At 53.3% G+C, this 16,681-nt stretch overlaps 1 protein-coding gene across 1 annotated transcript in view; it reads right to left on the minus strand.

Annotated features, from left to right (window-relative positions):
- Itpkb (inositol-trisphosphate 3-kinase B) overlaps window positions 1-16,681 on the minus strand; it is a 93,995-nt gene that overhangs the window by 11,130 nt on the left and 66,184 nt on the right. Inside the window, exons 3-4 of the mRNA XM_028865449.2 lie at window positions 1,503-1,602; window positions 171-384 (exon numbers count right to left, since the gene is read on the minus strand). Coding sequence (XP_028721282.1) covers window positions 171-384; window positions 1,503-1,602 — 314 coding nt within the window. The remainder of the gene's footprint in view (window positions 1-170; window positions 385-1,502; window positions 1,603-16,681) is intronic.

A 16,681-nucleotide genomic window follows, 5' to 3' on the forward strand; every position in this document is an offset into this window, starting at 1 on the left:
CCTCCTGCCTGCTCCCCGAGAGGTTCAGCACCCAGCCAGGGCCCCTGCCCTGTCCTCTCCAGCTCACTAGAGAAGAGAAGCTCCCAGCCTGGCAGAGCCAGCATCCCCGGATCCTCTGCACAGCCAGGCGTGACGGGGGAGGGGCACATGCAGCAAGAAGCCTGCCTCACCTGATGCCCATCTTACAGTCCATCACGCAGGGCGAATCGAAGTCAGCCAGCAGGTCATCCATCTGGTTGTAGCGTTCCCCATCCTTCACCACGTCCCCATGGTAGGCTGGCACGAAGGGTCTCAGCACGTCAGCCATCAGCCGGTCCAGGCAGCGCTGCTCAGATTCACAGTGCTTCTTCAGGATGCGGCCGTTGGCAGCTGCCTTGAAGCTCCCTGCAGAATAAGCAGGAGGAGGGCCTCTAGCCTCAGTGGGAACCAGGGGTAGCTGGGATTGCCCCACCCATCCCCATCTCTTGCAACAACCCCTCGGGAGCTGCATCAGGACCATCCCCCCTCCTGCTGCAAGACACGACAACCCTGGCTGAGCTGAGGGTTGACGGTGTGGCCATCTGTAGACAAGTGCCTTAAGGCAAATGGCTTTGCGTCCTGGTCACCTGGTCACTGACTGCAACTCTGGCTGCTCCCTATCTGGCTCCAAGCTCCTCACAACCACAGTTATCAACAGGACTGTGCATAGTTCTACCCACTCCTCGGTATTACTATGAGCACCCCACCCCCACCTCAGGCCTACTTCTCAACCAAGCAGGTGTCCCTGAGTCTTGGGAGAAAAAGCTCAGTGCCTGGACAGGGGACAGAGTGGGCACAGGCCGTCTGGGCAGTGCTCCTTCGGAGTCACACCCTCAGGGAGTATTTACAAAGGGTGTCCATCTATGTCTTGGTCTAAGCCTGTGCTGGCCTGAAAAGACCCTGCAGCAGGGCCACGAAGTCATGAGAGCTGTGGAGTGGCTGGCCATGGAGGTGTCCCCAGAGGACAATACATGATAAAGGGCTCCTCCATCTGGGGCCCAGCTGACGGCTGGCACCTGGGTGGCTGGAGGGTGACTTGGCGGCGTCTCCCGCCGATTCAAGTTCCCTCCTGGTAGAGACTCCATCTCCACTGATACTGGAGCCGCTAGGACACGGTGAGGCAGACCCACCCCGTGGCCGCTCACTGAGTGGTTTAGCTTCGCCTCCTTGTCCAGGATTACAGAGGGTAAACAGACTATAAAGAACTGATCTGAGACCGTGTTAGTGAGGGAAACTAGGGGAGAGGCTGGGAGACAAAGAGAGTGGGAGGATCAGGGACGAGACGGGTGGGATGGATGTGTTCTTGGGGACAGAGTGACAAGAACTTTGGAAAGTTCTGTTGTCCACGGGCACTTACAAGGCGTTGGAAAGGCCGCACCTTCTGCCAAGGTCTGCTCTAGGGCTGTTGTCTCCTGGAGCATCCTGCACCAGCCTTCCCCTCCCACATGCACCCGGGACCTCCCTAGGAGAGCCGAGTCCACTACCTGCATGTCCTGCCAGCTGGATCCAGGGGTACTTCTTCTTGAAGGACATGACAAAGGGGGACCACTGCACCATATTCTTTATCTTCCTCCATGACTTGCTCTGGAAAAGCAGCAAACAGAGAGCTCTGGGTGAGACGCCGACGCTGCATTCTGGTCAGAATGAATTTAAAGCAAGGCGACTCGACGCCCATGGCCACTGCCCCTGAGGGGCCGCACGCACACCTCGGGCGCCCATGGGTGGGCTCCAGACACCTTGCTGGCTGTGTAGCAGGCACAGTCAGTCACAAGTAGCTTTGCCACAGTTTACAAAAAGGTTGTACAAGGAGCTCGAGGGATTTCTTAGGGGCTGTTCAGGTAGGTGAGGGAGGCAGGCAAAGCTCCCAATTCAGGGCTCTTTAACCTGGACCCTTCCTCAGCAGGGAACAATTAGATCCATATCCCTCCTTTTCACGGACCCATGGCCCCCGGTGCTTTGGCTTTTTCATCTGTCTAGTGAGGGGCAGACAGCTGGTCCACCGCGTTTTCGAGACTCATGGATACCAGGACTCTGGAAAATGACCTCCTTGTACCAAATTCAGTGATCTCAGACTAGAGGGGTCACTGTCACCAGCAGCTAGGTGTCGCTGCATATTTTATCTGTGGATGCTATGGTAAATTAGCGCTAATGAAGAAGCATTCCACAGAGGGGCCATTCATAGATGATTGCCGAGTACCAGGTACACCTGGAGTCCCGTCTATTCAGGAGGCCAAGACAGGAGGCTCACCAAGCCCCAAAGCTTGAGTCTAGGCTAGATGATGCAGTGAGATTCTCCCAACTCAACACACGTGAGTGCACATGCGTGTACACACACACACACACACACACACACACACACACACACACACACCCCAAATCACCTTCTAGGGAAGTAAGGGTCTGGAGGTTGTCCAGCTGAGGACAGACTCTGGAGAAGATAATGACAGCCAGATGTGGCACAACTGGAACCAGCTGGCTGGCATGGAGTCTGGAGAGAGCGGGAGGCAAGCATGTGCAGGAGGTGACCAGGAGCAGGGAGCGAGCATGGGCAGGTAAGTGTGACCAGAAAAGTGAACCCCCAAGTTCCGGGGGTTCCAGAGTCTTTCCACATCTGAGATGAGAGGACCAGCAGCCTCCACTGGGAAGCACCAAGAGCAAGGACCGTATGGCCAAGGCCAGGGGGTCCTAGTATAGCGAGACCAGTTGCAGGCTGGTGGAATATTCCACTTGGAAGGAGCGTTGCGCATTTGTCCCAGAGACCCTGACATTCAGGGCTGACCTCGAGTTTTTAAGCAGCAGCTGTGCTAGGCAGTATCAGAAAAGGCAGTCTCCTTGGCTGGGGCCAGGCAAGGGAAGAGGCTGCAGGGACTCTGTACATCCTTCTTGCTTGTAGGAGTAGAGACAGGTGACAGGGACAGACAGCCAGGACCTCACGAACATCCTGGGAAGTACAGCAGCCATCAGCAGCCCCATCCACTCCCCTCAGGAGAAGCAGCTTTCCAGGCCTGGGCAGTCTCTCCTCCAAGCACTTTTGTGCAGGAAGCCATTGTACCAGGAGAAAGGTTCCAGACCTCTTGTCCCTACTAGGACAGGTGACAGAGAGGAGAGGAAGGCACCTACAACCTGGACGAGTTCCATCAAGGGACTGGACTGCTTAGCCCTGGTTCTCTCCTGGCAGAGAGTCTACCTGGACTCAGACCACCAACTCAGGCTTTGACCTTCCCACGTGGCTTCAGACGCCTCTCCCTGAGTGGGAGAGTGTTTCCCAGGTCTGTCCTTTGTCACCTCCTAATCACTACGGCATCTACACAGCCTCTGTGGACCCTCCCTGTGTGTCCCTCAGAGCTCCAATGCGTGACAGGTCCTTCTGACCTCTATGCACATCAGGTCCTCCCATGTGACTCCGAGGAAGCTGGCTGGGCTGACTGTGGTCAGCTCTACTGCCTCACTCACTGGCCTGAGTCAGGATGATGAGCCTAACGGTGTCACTGGGGATGCCGAGTATGACAGCGCAGGGGACCCACTGCCAGCTGGCGTGGCTTCTGTCACACACACTCACTCCCCCACCCAACCGGTGGCGGATGGCAGGACTCACGTCAGCAGACATGCAAAACAGTCCCAGCCAGCACAGGGCTGCTGTGTGGGTGCCTGTGACCGGCTGGGGTCCTGTGACCTTGTGCTGACCTTCACGACGTCTGGTGGTGACCGGAACATCTTTATCTGTGACACAGATGAAGCACCCCAGCTTCAGCAAGTCATTTCCCTTGGTCCAGCAGTTCTGAACCCGTAGGTCACGACCCCTTCGGAGGGTCAAACGGCCCGTTCACAGGGGTCGCCCAAGACCATTCTGCCTATCAGATATTTACATTACTATTCATAACAGTAGCCAAATTGCAGTTATGAAATAGCAGTGAAAATAATTTTATGGTGGGGGGTCACCACACACGAGGAACTGGATTAAAGGGTCGCAGCGTTAGGAAGGTTGAGAACCGCTGGTCTAGTCCATTCTCTCCCTTGCTGGTAAGAATCAGGCCACACTGAAAACCTACAATCCATCTTCTGTCCACAGTGACAGCTAACATTGGGGACAGGAGACAAATACAAGGAGGGGATTCTGTCTGCTCCCTCAGGAGGGGAGCCCGGAGCCTTTGTAACGTGTCTCCAGTTGCCACCAAACCTTGGTGATGTCCTGTTCTGGGGCTGGTACACTTCCAGCACCGTCTCCAAGTGACATGAAGTTTACATCTGCCGGGTATGAGCGGAGCTGGTGTGCGCTTGCGGGCTCCGGAAGGATGTGTGTACGCACCGTGTGCATGGGAGCTCACTGTGGACAGGAGGGTGCCACAGCGGAAGCTGGTATGTCCACCAACTAGTGAGGGGACGCGGGAAATGAAGCCAGCTAAGTCACAGGCATGAAGCCTTCAGCAATTCTTTAAGCGACTTGGGCTGAACCAATCCCTGGATCGTTGTCCTCTTGGTCGAACCAGCCCTGGCTGGGCCTTGCTCTGTATCCACATGCGGGCAGGATCATTTCTTACCCAACCAGACCTCGGGTTGTACAAGGAATAGGAAGGTCCTGACTCGTCCAGTTAAATTTGGATCAAAAAGGATCAGAAAGCAGCCAGGCTAGGGAATGCGGTTTTTAAAACCCCCAAGATGCACCAGAGCTGTGGACAGCCCCTGAGAGTTGAAATGGCTGAAGCAGCCGAAATCAGTCTGGACAGCTTCACAGCTTGTACCTAACTTGAAGCTACGAAAGTATCCAGAGAACGGGAAGAGGGGTGTGTAGTGGGAAGGAAACCAACCAAATAAAACCCCCAAAACCAAACAAACAAGCACGATAACAAAAATACAGGAGGCCCACAAACCTCAGCCCTCTTCACACCTGAGGTGTGGGTGTGTCATGGGGGGAGGGGGAGAGGGGAGAGAGAGAGAGAGAGAGAGAGAGAGAGAGAGAGAGAGAGAGAGAGAGAGAGAGAGAGAGAGAGAGAACAAGCAGCACACGCCAGCAGCAGCACAGTGCCATCAGCAGGGCAGTTCCACACCATGCTGAGCTACAGGCCACCGGATCAGCGAGCAGAAGGGCAGCTTAGCGTGCTCAGGGCAGCCATAGCCTGACTCACGCTGTCCTTTTTCCTCTTTGCCATGAGCTTTTTCTGCCTCCAAAGCAACTTGGGCTTCTACTTCCGGAACCCAAGCCACCTTGGGTCTCGCCACTCCCTCCTCTGGCACCCCTGTCCTTTGGTAGAAAGGGACCCACTGTACAGAGGCCCCAGGAGAAAGCCTGGGCAGGACCTGACTCTGTACGTCTGTGTAGGCTTCAGGGGAGGGGGACAGTTTCCGGGGATACGCCACCCTCGGGCATCTGCAGATAGGCTATGGGGATGTAATGCCTTAAACGAACAGGAAGGAATCGTCTCCAAGAGTGGCCAGTGTCTTTTGCAAAGCAGTCAGAAAAGGAATGGTGGGATCACGGGATGTGGGGGGCTCTCGCCTACCTCTTTCAACGGAGCTATCGGCAAGGGCTTGGCACAAAATGGAAATGGAAGGCCCCTTGTCCAAAATGTGGTAGGGCTGTCCAGGCAGGGAAGGCGGTGGAATGTGACCTTTCCAAGGCCAGGTAGGCACGGGCTCTGCTATCAAGAGCCTCAGTGTACCCATGCCCAGGCTGTTGCAGGGAAGCAGACCTCCTGGAGACAGCCGCTGCTATCTGTCCCTGGTGGATGCTTGTCTGTCTGTCTACTCTCCTTCCAGTGCCTGATTGATGAGTCCTCTGCTGAAGTGATAAGCTGCCCCCACCATCAGATTTTGTCTGAACACTGCCTAGATCCTATGGTGCTGGACTGTTTACAGAGGCAGGGTGCTGGAGCTGAGCGCCATTGAGCCTTGGAGTGGAAAGGACCCTCTATTCTTCCAGGTCCTACTGCCCTCGGATGGACAAGTGGAGACCTCAGTGTCCCCATCTGGGTACCCCTGTGGTCCCTTGGAGTCCCTGGTGATACAGACCTCTCTCCTACCACGTGCTCTGCCCTGCACATGGCCAAGTCCAGGCAAGCCAGAGGCTCCACTTTGCCTTGACTTCTGATTCTCTCTGTTTGTTTTATTTTTTCCTATGAGACACAGTGTGCTGGCAATAATCTACCAGGCACTTCCAAAGGGCCGGAGGGCAAGTGGGGTGGCCGTGAGACGAGCCAGCGTGTGACCGATCACTTATGGATCCCCACCCCCAGGCCCACAGGGCTAGACCCAGACCACATAGTCAGAGCTCAGGAGCCCAGTGTCTCCATGCTGCTGCTGTCTAGAGCAGTGGTTCTCAGCCTTCCTGACGCCGCAACCCTTTAATGCAGCTCCTCGTGTTGTGGTGACCCCAACCATGAAGTTATTTCATAACTGAAATTTTGCTACTGTTATGAATCATAATATAAATATCTGATATGCAGCATGGTCTTAGGCAACTCCTCTGAAAGGGTCTTTGACCCCCCCCAGGGGTCGTGACCTACAGATTGAGAACCACTGGTCTAGAGGCTCTATGACACTGGATCCCCAAATGACTGTCATCACCTGGGGGGGGCATATTTTCTGGGCCCACAAAATCCATTCCATAAGGAGGTGAGACTTTGGGAAAGTCCCTTCCCACCTGACCTGTTCTTGCTCGCTTCTTTCCCTCCAGGAGGTCTCTTTTCATGTCAATAGTTTAATAACTCGGCTTTTATTTTTAGACACCTTTAAAGGAAAATTATCTCCCCTGCTCCCCCCTTTTTAGGGTAAAAGAGATGAGGGGGAAATATCTACAATATCACCGCACCTTGACTCTCCTAAAATCCTGCCAGACTAATGCTCAACCATGCATGCGTGAGGGTACGTGTGCGCACGCAGGGAAATCACGTGTTCAGGGTCTGTGGCGTTGCTAGGTCCGGGGCTGACATCAATGGAGCCTCACAGCACTGACACAGTTGTTTCCATTTTGCTCAGGGGCATCAGGGCTTCCAGTTCTTTGCCATTTAATTCTGAAGGTTTTGTTTCAGCCAACAGGATGCCCGGGCCCCCCTTGTCTCTCTCCTGGTTATAAAACAGCCTCCCATAGACAGCGAGCACTTTGTCACTTTGTCACAAGACTGACCTTTCAGATGGGGGAGGCCTGGAGAGACCTGCCCTCCCCTCCCTCCGCGACTGAGGCTCTTCCCAGAAAGTCCTGGCTGACGCGCGCGCTTGGGGAAGGCACATTTGACAAAGTGGACGGGGAAGGGTTCACTCTGTGTTGGACCGTCTGCTCCGCTCTTGCAGAAGTCACAGACAAACGCATTGAGTTCTCCATGTTTGGGAAAAATGCCATTTCCCCCCTTCTCTTTCTTTCGGGCTTTCCAGAAAAGCAGTTAGGGTTTCCCTAGTGATCGGTGTCCGCCCTCTCTGGGGAAAAGCCTGGTGCTTCTCCCAGGCCTCGTGGCCAACTTTGTTCATTGTGATCTCCTGGCAGAGGCCCCGGGAGGGTGGTGGGGTGCAGGCCTAGGTGGTGGGGTGCAGGCCCAGGCAGGTAGGGCACTCAATGCCCCTTCCCGGAGCCCGCTTAGAAACCGTGCCGCAAAGGCCGGTGGGCTGTGCTCGGACGGAGGGTTTGAGAAAGCAAGCCGCGGGCGTTGGGGAGGCAGGTGGCTCCGGCGACGAATAAGTCTGCGCTGGAGACCGACCGCCTCCGCCTTTAACAAACAATCCTTTCAAACCAAGTGAAGCAGCCTTTGCACTGCCTGCCCACCCTGCCCAGATCTTGCACTGCCCCACAAGGGGGCAGCTTGGCGCCGTTTGTTTTCAGAACCTTGCTGTCTCTACAGACAACAGGCACAGGGTGGGAACCACCCAGAGAGCTGAGGTGAGCCCGGGGAAGGCTGAGCATGCCTTATGTGAAATCTCTGGGATGACCTTTTTTTTTCAGGTCCTCAGAGGACGTGCACATACATCATGCTGTAACTTGAAGATGGGACCCAAGTCTAAACACGCAACTCCTTTTGTTTCGAGCACACCCCATGCTCATAGCCCGAAGGTGACCTTACACAACATTTTTAGTGCACCTGTATTTGGAGTGTGACCTAGGCATACAATTTCCCGGGCGTTGTGCCCCTGTGGATGTTTAGGAACACTTCAGAACTTGGAACATTTGGGATTAGGGATACTCATCCTGTATCTCCTTCAGAATCTCTTGCTGGCCCGGGACAGGGAACAATGCTGGTTAGCCTTCACTTGCGTCAATCCCCGGCTGCTGCAGGCGTGGAAGGCATCACTTGGCTGAGGGGCAGCTACTTGGTCAGGGTATTCCTGGCAGCGCGCTCGGGCCAGAGGTAGGAAGCATGTGTGTAGCTCTCCAGCAGGCCCCTCCTACTCAGTTGCCTTTTTCTGTTGCAACTCAAGGTTGAGTTTCTAGACCAAAGGCAGCAACCAGAGCATTGCCTGGGATGTTCCACCAGCCTCCCTCCCGCCCTCCCTATCATCCAGAACCCTGGGAAAAGGCCCTGGACACAGCTGGCAAAAGGGCAGGCCTACCCCGAGGAGTGCCGTCATGGCTCCCTACCCACCCACAGAGGGAGAGGGTCCCACTGTAGAGACAGGACCACTGTGGATACTCCCCTACAGTTACATCCCCACTCTCCTGCATGCCTGAAACCCTGCAGGGCATGCCATCCTCCGGTCTCCAACCTGTCTCTCTCCAGGTTGCACAGCCCCGTTATCTAAAATGCTTGAGACCAGGAAGGTTTTGGATTTCGGGCTATTTTCTTCCCTTCCCATCCTGCTCTGGGACTCTGGGATGTCTTCCCTGGCAGCCATCACGTGCATGCAGGACACTAGGGACAGCGGCAGAGAGAGCTCCCACTAGAGACCACGCTTCAGGTCACTCTCCTCCCGGAGCCTGACTTTTCCCGATCGGCCGCCAAGCCAGCCTGCGATCCTTGCAAACCCATCTGTGTTGTTGCCACCCAAGAACCGAGGTCCCTCCATGTTCCCGGGCCTCCTCGAAAGGCGGGCCCGGCAATTGCTGTCTCTGGTGTGAAGGTCACCACTTGTCTTTTTCCCTCCTCCTCCTCCCAGGACTAAAAATAATGGCAGTGAGGAGGAGGAGGAGGCAGCAGATGGGGAAATGCCTGACCACACAGAGCCTGGGCCTGCACCAGGAGCTGGCTCCTCGGCCTCTCTAAAGGCTGCATCGGGGCTGAGAGGGAAGTGACAATTGTCGGAACCTGGGAGTGGCCGCCAGGAAGAGCCAGGGGGGCTCAGTCCTCTCCCGGACACTTCCTCACGGAAAAAGGCAGAGGACGTTCAGCTTTCGTCTGGGAAAGGGAGCCAGGCACCGTGGCTGTCCCCACAACCCTCCCCAGCCCCCTCCCTCTCTGTCTCCCCAGAGATTTTATTTTTACTTTGGTAAATGCAAAAAAACAAGGCTCAGCTACGGAGGGTGGAAATTTACTGAGGGCCCTGGCTGCGCCGAGTACCCTGCAGTCTTAGGGGTTGATCTCTCGGCCAAGAAGGGTGAGTGGGGTGCCTTCCTAACACACCTCCTAAGGAGAATTTCACAGGCGTAGGGGCCAGAGCGATCAATTCTTCCTTTTCTGCCTAAGGCTCCGAAAAGGTAGGGCAGAGCCGCAAAACAGTAATAACCAGCTCAGGTTCGTTAAGGGCCTTTGCAGGCAGATGCGGCCATGAGTATTTGAATGTATGCTAAGGTTATCTCAACTTGTTATGGAGGTGCTCTCATGATCCCATTTTACAGATGTGAACACTGAGACAAAGAGATTAGTCCATTTGCCCAAGGTTCTAGAGATGGCATGCGACAAGCCAAGCCTGTGGAGAGTCCCAGGTCTGCATCACTCTGCTGGCTGCCTCCTTTGTCATTTGTAACACGTAACTTTATAGCCAGATGAGCTTGGGCTCAGCTCCTGTTAGTCCTAGCTGATGATGGTCCTGGGCAAGTCTCCAGACCTTTCTGAGCTTCAGTTTTCTCCATCTCTGCAAAGTGGAAATACCACTTGGGCTATACCATCAGCCAACAATAGAACAACTTTGTTCTCAAAGTTAAAATAGAACTTTGCCTGTGTGGGGCCTGCTACAGACAGGAACACTCAGCCTCTGGAAAGTTGTTTGCTCTCTGAGCTCCCAACAGCACAGGCCTGCAGGAGATGAAACCCAGGCGAGGCAGCTCAAGGCTGGCTCGGCAGGTGTTGGCAGCCAGGCCTGCCATCCTGCTACCAGGCCCACCTTTCCAGGTGGGAGGGAAAGCCTCCCTGCCAGAGGAATGACTTTGCCCTAGACACCTAAGCCACATCTGAGCACGCGCACGATTATTCACAGGGTATTTAGACCCAGGAGCCGGGCAGAGAGGCCACAAGCGGGCAGTCCAGTCCCATCCCAAGCCAGGGCCCCCCGGGCTGCTCTGGTCACCTATGCTGTTCCTGACGCAAAAGGCCACGTGGCGGGACACACGTTCTCGGGGTGGCCACATGTGCCTGCACACGGACTGCTGCATCCTGGCTGGAAGATGACATTTAGAGAGCCAGGCATCGGAAAGGAGGCGCGCCACGGAAGGCGGAAGGAGCTCAAATGTCACCTTTGCTCTCCTTTCACAAGCAGCTCGCAGAAGGAAATCTCATTCTGACCCACGGCCTCTGCGGCACTCCCGCACCACCCAGAGCCTCGGAGACGGAGACCTCCTTCGGGTTACAAGTGCAGAAGCCCCAAGACACAGGTGGACCACGTGCAGAAGGGACGAGAATTCTAAGTCAAAGGCTGAGCGCTGGGAACTCCCACCTAAGGAATTTCTAACAAGGAAACTTTTGAGGAAGGGCTTACAGGCGGATCACGAAGCTATATTTAGAAAATTATTTCCAAGCAAGACACACTGAAGCAATTCATATTTCTGAGAGATAGCGCCGAGGTGCCTGTGGCTAAGGACACCCTGTACCGTAGCGCAGACTTGCTGAGAACCAGAAATCCCCGGCTGCCTTCCGAAGACACTTCCGCAGCCTGTCCCGGCAGGCAGAAGTTGATTTGCAGCTCCCAACTGGGCCGTGAGTCACCCAGTTTCCCTCTCCTGACTGGCTGTTCCCGGTCTCAGTTCAGCAGCCATGCCTCTGTTCACGTGTAGACTGCTGCAGGCACAGGAAATGGGTTACCAAAGGCACACCAGTGAACCCCCAAGCATGAGCCAGATGCGTCACCCTCAGAACATGAGGCCCGGGTCATCCTGACGTCTATGAGGATGTGTGACTTTCATAAACAGTCTGACTCACGGCTGTTCCTCCTGCAGCTGTCAACTTGGGGCCCTGCTGGTGGCAGTGGGTGCCTACTTGGCCCTTTCCCCCGACCTGTGGTGTGAGGATCCCGCAGGGACATCTCAGAGATACCATAACTTGCCTCACTCTTTCAGAGGAGCAAACAGGGACGTGTTCTGTCTGTGTTAGAGTCGGACGTAACTGGGGATCAGGGCTCAAAGCGTTACCCTGGCGGCCTGTTGGCCCGCTGAAGTAAGGAGGGGGTGTCCCACTCAGTCGAGCAGGGACACCCACAGTCTTTCTATCACTTTTCCCCTTAGGCTACAGGCTTTTAACATTTGTTTGTTGAGATACCGCGAGGCATCTCAAGACCACTAGACGGACAGGGAACAAAACCGATAAGTACGGCAGCAATGTCCGTATGTGTCTCTACATTTTTCTATCCAAAGGACCTTTGCACACAAGAGTCCCCTTCTGACTGCTTAGCTTATAGAAGGTTCCAGGTTCTCTCGGACTAGGGCACTGAAACACTGAGGGGTGTGAGCGAGTCATTAGAAACATCTGGAATGCCAGAGGACAAGAAATGATAGCGGACCTGAGAATCCCCCTGGTCAAGGATCTCAATCCAAAGACCTCACTGTTCTTTGCAGACTGGGTGCAGCCCCGAGTCAGGACTGAAAGGCACGTTGCCTTTGAGGGTCTAGGAAGAGAGGGTTGTCCTTGCCAGCGTGTACCTGCTGCCTTTCCGGGCAGTGTGCTTGTCCGGGTGTGTGTGTGTGTGCGTGTGTGTGTGTGTGTGTGTGTGTGTGTGTGTGTGTGTGTGCCACAGCTTATGAACTTTAGTCTGGGTGGAGGCCGAGAATGGCACAGGGATGAACACAGTGTCCCAGGACGTCCATCCTCTCTCAGTGACCAGAGCCCTGTCTGGTAAGCTGGGCCCCCTCAAGGTCTCTGGGGAGAGCCCATATTTAGGAACTGTAGCATCTCTTCTAGGGAACAGACCAGCTGGTTGATTTATTCCTCTTAACTTTTGATGTTATTATTAGGCACATCTGTCTCCGAGTGAAGTCACCAAGGAAAAACCCAAGCAGAGGAAAATATTTTCAAGTAGTAGGTCACTTCAATTTTCGGAAAAGGAAGCAAGTGGATAAACTAACTGCCAGAGGATTCCAGAATTCAGGATGACCGAAGAGGAAAATGGAAAGCATGTGTTCTGGGAACGGGGGGCGCACGGGGGGGGGGCAGCTGAACTATATGCACAACTGCTTCCGCTTCCCTCTCCCTAATATGAAGGCCGGCCAGCCAGCTAGCCACTCTCCCTGAAGTGCAAAGATCCGGGAGAAGATCCTATTAGTGACGATTGACCAGGGGATATGAGACAGAGCTTCCTCACTAGTGGCCATCAGACTTAACCTTGTTCAGCTATAATTTTCCCTTTTTCCTAAATTAGTTGCCAAAATTTTTCCCTTTTTTCTAAATTAGTTGCCAAAATTTGAAAATCACATTTCATATGAAAGTCCAACGCCCTCTTGGACACACCGAGTCTGCAGTCCTGGCAGCCTGGGACCGAAGATTGGCCGCTTGGGATGAGGTCCTAGGTTTTTTTTGTTTTTTTTGTTTTTTTTTTTTTCCGGTTTTTCGAGACAGGGTTTCTCAGTGTAGCTTTGCGCCTTTCCTGGAACTCACTTGTAGCCCAGGCTGGCCTTGAACTCACAGAGATCCGCCTGCCTATGCCTCCCGAGTGCTGGGATTAAAGGCGTGCGCCACCACTGCCCGGCGAGGTCCTAGTTTTAACCTGTCAATCACCACCTTGGTCCCCGGCAGCATCTGTGTTAAGAGACAGCCGAACATGAACGCCCCAAAGAAAGCACAAAGCCCCAGACCTCAAACATAGCCATGGGCTCTCTCTCCATCTGCAAACAGATGAAAATGATGGACCACGTGTGGCTCTCGTTCCGTAGGGAGGATGAGGAAGGGAGAGCCAAAGAAGGGTTGGAGGAACTGAGAACGTGTCGTGAGCTGGGTGACACGTGGCCACATGGGTACAGAGAGTAAGACACATACAGAGCCAGGGAGGGGACAGGGGAAGAAACACACCAGAGAGGGCAGAAAGTAGTTTTGGAACTTGCCAAGTACACCTAGTGCCCGGGTTAGGTACCCAGTGTCACTGCTTTTCCGGGCCTGGGGCCATGACACCGGATCCCACTCATTCTGTGTGCATCTATATCTCACATGAAGCCCAGCCTCGCCAAACCCTCACAGAGACCAAGCTCTGTCTGGGGACTCTCCCGGGTTCCTACCTCCATGCCCCCTCTCCCTACAAAACTGACCTATTTGTGTTTGCCTGTTGGGCCTGGGCATAGAGATTAAGACACTAGCCTGCCTGCTGGCAATCACCTGCCTCACCTAGAGGACAATGATTTATCGTTTAAATGATGCTTCTCAAGTCCCCCTCTTTGCACTTTCCCAGGCCCTGTCCATTCTCCACTGTGCCCCCGAATGGCTCTTCCTTTGCAGGATTATTCCTCCATGCCTCACACCGTCCTTTTTTTCTGCTTGCTTAGAGGTCTGGTTATATTCTGAGTATCACTCCCTACAGCATCCATTCCTGAGGGCAGGACCCCAGACCTTAGTAGCACACTTTCTTCCCAGAGCTGGGAGCTAGTGATACATGTTGAACTAAGTAGCCGTGGGCCTCCCAAGCCCCAGCTCCTGGCTGAGGAGGCGAAAGGAAATCTCACTCAGTTTCTACAGCCATGACTGAAAATGTCTGGCTGGATGCAAACTGAGATTTCTGGACCAGAAAGATGCCTCCTGCACTCCTGGGAGCCAAGAACAAGAGGAAGAGATTCCAACTCTACTCTACGCCATCTGCATCTCCAGTCATGTGGCATGAGATGGCTCCATGGGCGTAGAGATTGAGACACCAGCCTAGCCCCTAGGGACAGCGGTGAACAGAAGCCCAGGATTAATCTGGAAGTTCCAAGCCCCATCAGACCATCTGCATTTTCTGACCTCGGTGCTGTCCCTGGCTGCAGACATCAAGGCTGGGACTACTTTCTCCCACAGACCCAGGCCAGGGCAGGCCAGGGCCAGGCAAGTGAGAAAGGGAGATTCTCCATCAAGCTCTGCCGGCTGGAAGACGAACATCAGGGCAGGCAGAGGCAGACAGAAAGGCATCCCAGGCTAGGAAGGGGCTTATTCCTAGAGACACAGCTCCACAGCAGGACCTGTGTGGACACTTGTCCCCCATGCCAGCTACTCTTAGCCTGCACTACCTTCCTCTATGAGGTTTTAGAAAGGATCCATGCCAAGTGAGAATAAGCTGATCCTACCAGGCTTTCTCCACGTCCAGCCAGCCCCTTTCTGGCAGTGACAGCCTTGCTACCTCCCTTCTGTCCCGGGAGTCCAGTGGCCCTGGTTTGTCATCTCCCTTCGGTTCTCTCTTGTTTTACCCAGCATAGCCAATACCATCTCCACTATGGGTGCCCTGCTGTGTTCTGGCTTCAGGCTTAAGCCCAGGGAGTATGAAGCCGAGAGAGCAGATAAGCATGGGCCTCGTAACCCAAACAGCAGAGGATGCCAAGCAGCTTTATAAAGGAAGGCACAGTCACAGGCTACCGATAAGGGAGGCATTACTTTTGGAGGAAGGGGGAATAAATAAAGGAAGTTCCCCGGGAAAGATGGCATTTCTGCTGTATCTTTAAGAGCCATGGAAGGAAAGCAGAACATGGGTCAGAGGGAAGGATGAAGGGAGGTGAGTTTCAGGCTTGCAGAAAGCATGAGCAAAAGTGGAGAAACAGAAGAGCACACACAGAACCACAAACAGTGCAGCGCCACGGGACAGAGAGGGTTAAACCGCGGGGACTGTAAAACGCAGAATTCAACAGCTTCCAACCCACATCCCAACCTTTGGTCCAACTCTCAAACACTGTGTCAGGCTCAACTTTTTTTCTTCCCAACACCAGGGATCAAACCTAGTACAGTGTGACACATACCTACAACTGAGCTCTACACCCCTAACCCCAGACTTTTAATAACACACACAAGCATCAAATACACACAGAGATGCCTCTCATCTCTCCTAAGTATCATGTTCTGCATGGACGCTCGTTCAGAGGACTCTGGCTATAAAGCCAGCCCCAGACTTACATAGAGGGAACTCCCCATGTTTCACGAGAGACTTTCCAGCATTCTCCATCAGCTGAGTGCACTGTGAGCCAGCTTGTCCCCAGACCCTGCGTGACTGCATGTTCCTGAGCTTAGTGCCCAGTCTGGTGGACTTGGACGTAAAGTCAGGGGGCAGGGAGGGACAGCAGTGGCACAGAGCTCAGCTAGTCCGTCCAGCAAACAGCATGCAGATCATGAGATCCTGTCTCAAAGCCAATGGAGAAGACACCAACTTCAGTTTTGCTTATGCACACACTGGCACACACCCACATCCACACACACAGCGCAACTAATTCATGTTTACTCGACATTGAGAACTCATTATCCATTTTTAATTCACTGTGATAGATCTTGAGTGCTTTTCTCTGCCTGTGCTTGATCTAATGTAATTAAGGCATCAAATCCACTATAGATGGTTTGTTAGCACACATGTGTTGCTGGTAATTGAACTCAGACTTTGTAAGCAGCAGTGCTCTGAACCTTTTGAAGCGCATATCTACTCCTAGCAGAAACTTCTGACTTTTTAAAATGTGAAACTGCTAAGATTGTCATAACAGAGAAAGAAATGGGTGCTATAATTGTTGGAGACACGTTATATCCTCTGTCTAACTTGCTCTGTAGAAACTGCCTTGAACTCACAGGATTATGGCTCGAGTGCTGGATTAAAGTGTGCGCCACACGCCCAGCTGCTTTAATCTGCCTCCAGCTACTGCACGGTGACGGCAGAGCAGGTGGAAGTCATCTGTAGCAGCTATCGAGGCCCGTCACCATGCCTTGGAACTGTCGAAGTGACACAAAAATGGCCAGAACTCTCTTTTTTTTTGATTTTTTTTTATGAAATGCTCTGGACATGCCAGAAGAGGCATCAATCCACTATAGATGGGTGAGCTACCATGTGGCTGAAGAACTCAACCGGAAAAGCACACCTGAACTAACAAACTCGACTATAAAATTGAAACGACACAAAAGAAAAGCAAATAAGTTAAAAAACATAAAAACACATTATGATAGAAGGCAACAGATTTTGAATATAAAGGACTCAAACAAAACTGTAGGGTGCTAACAGACAACCTAGCAACATATGTATAATCTAAACACACACACACACACACACACACACACACACACACACACACACACACCACACCCCCACACGTACACACACATATAATGAAAACAATATACTGTCTGTTTTACTGCCTATCAAATCATGAAAAGGTTAAAAAATAATAAAGATGAAC

Source organism: Peromyscus leucopus, chromosome 15 (genome assembly GCF_004664715.2).
Source record: "Peromyscus leucopus breed LL Stock chromosome 15, UCI_PerLeu_2.1, whole genome shotgun sequence".
NCBI lineage: Eukaryota > Metazoa > Chordata > Mammalia > Rodentia > Cricetidae > Peromyscus > Peromyscus leucopus.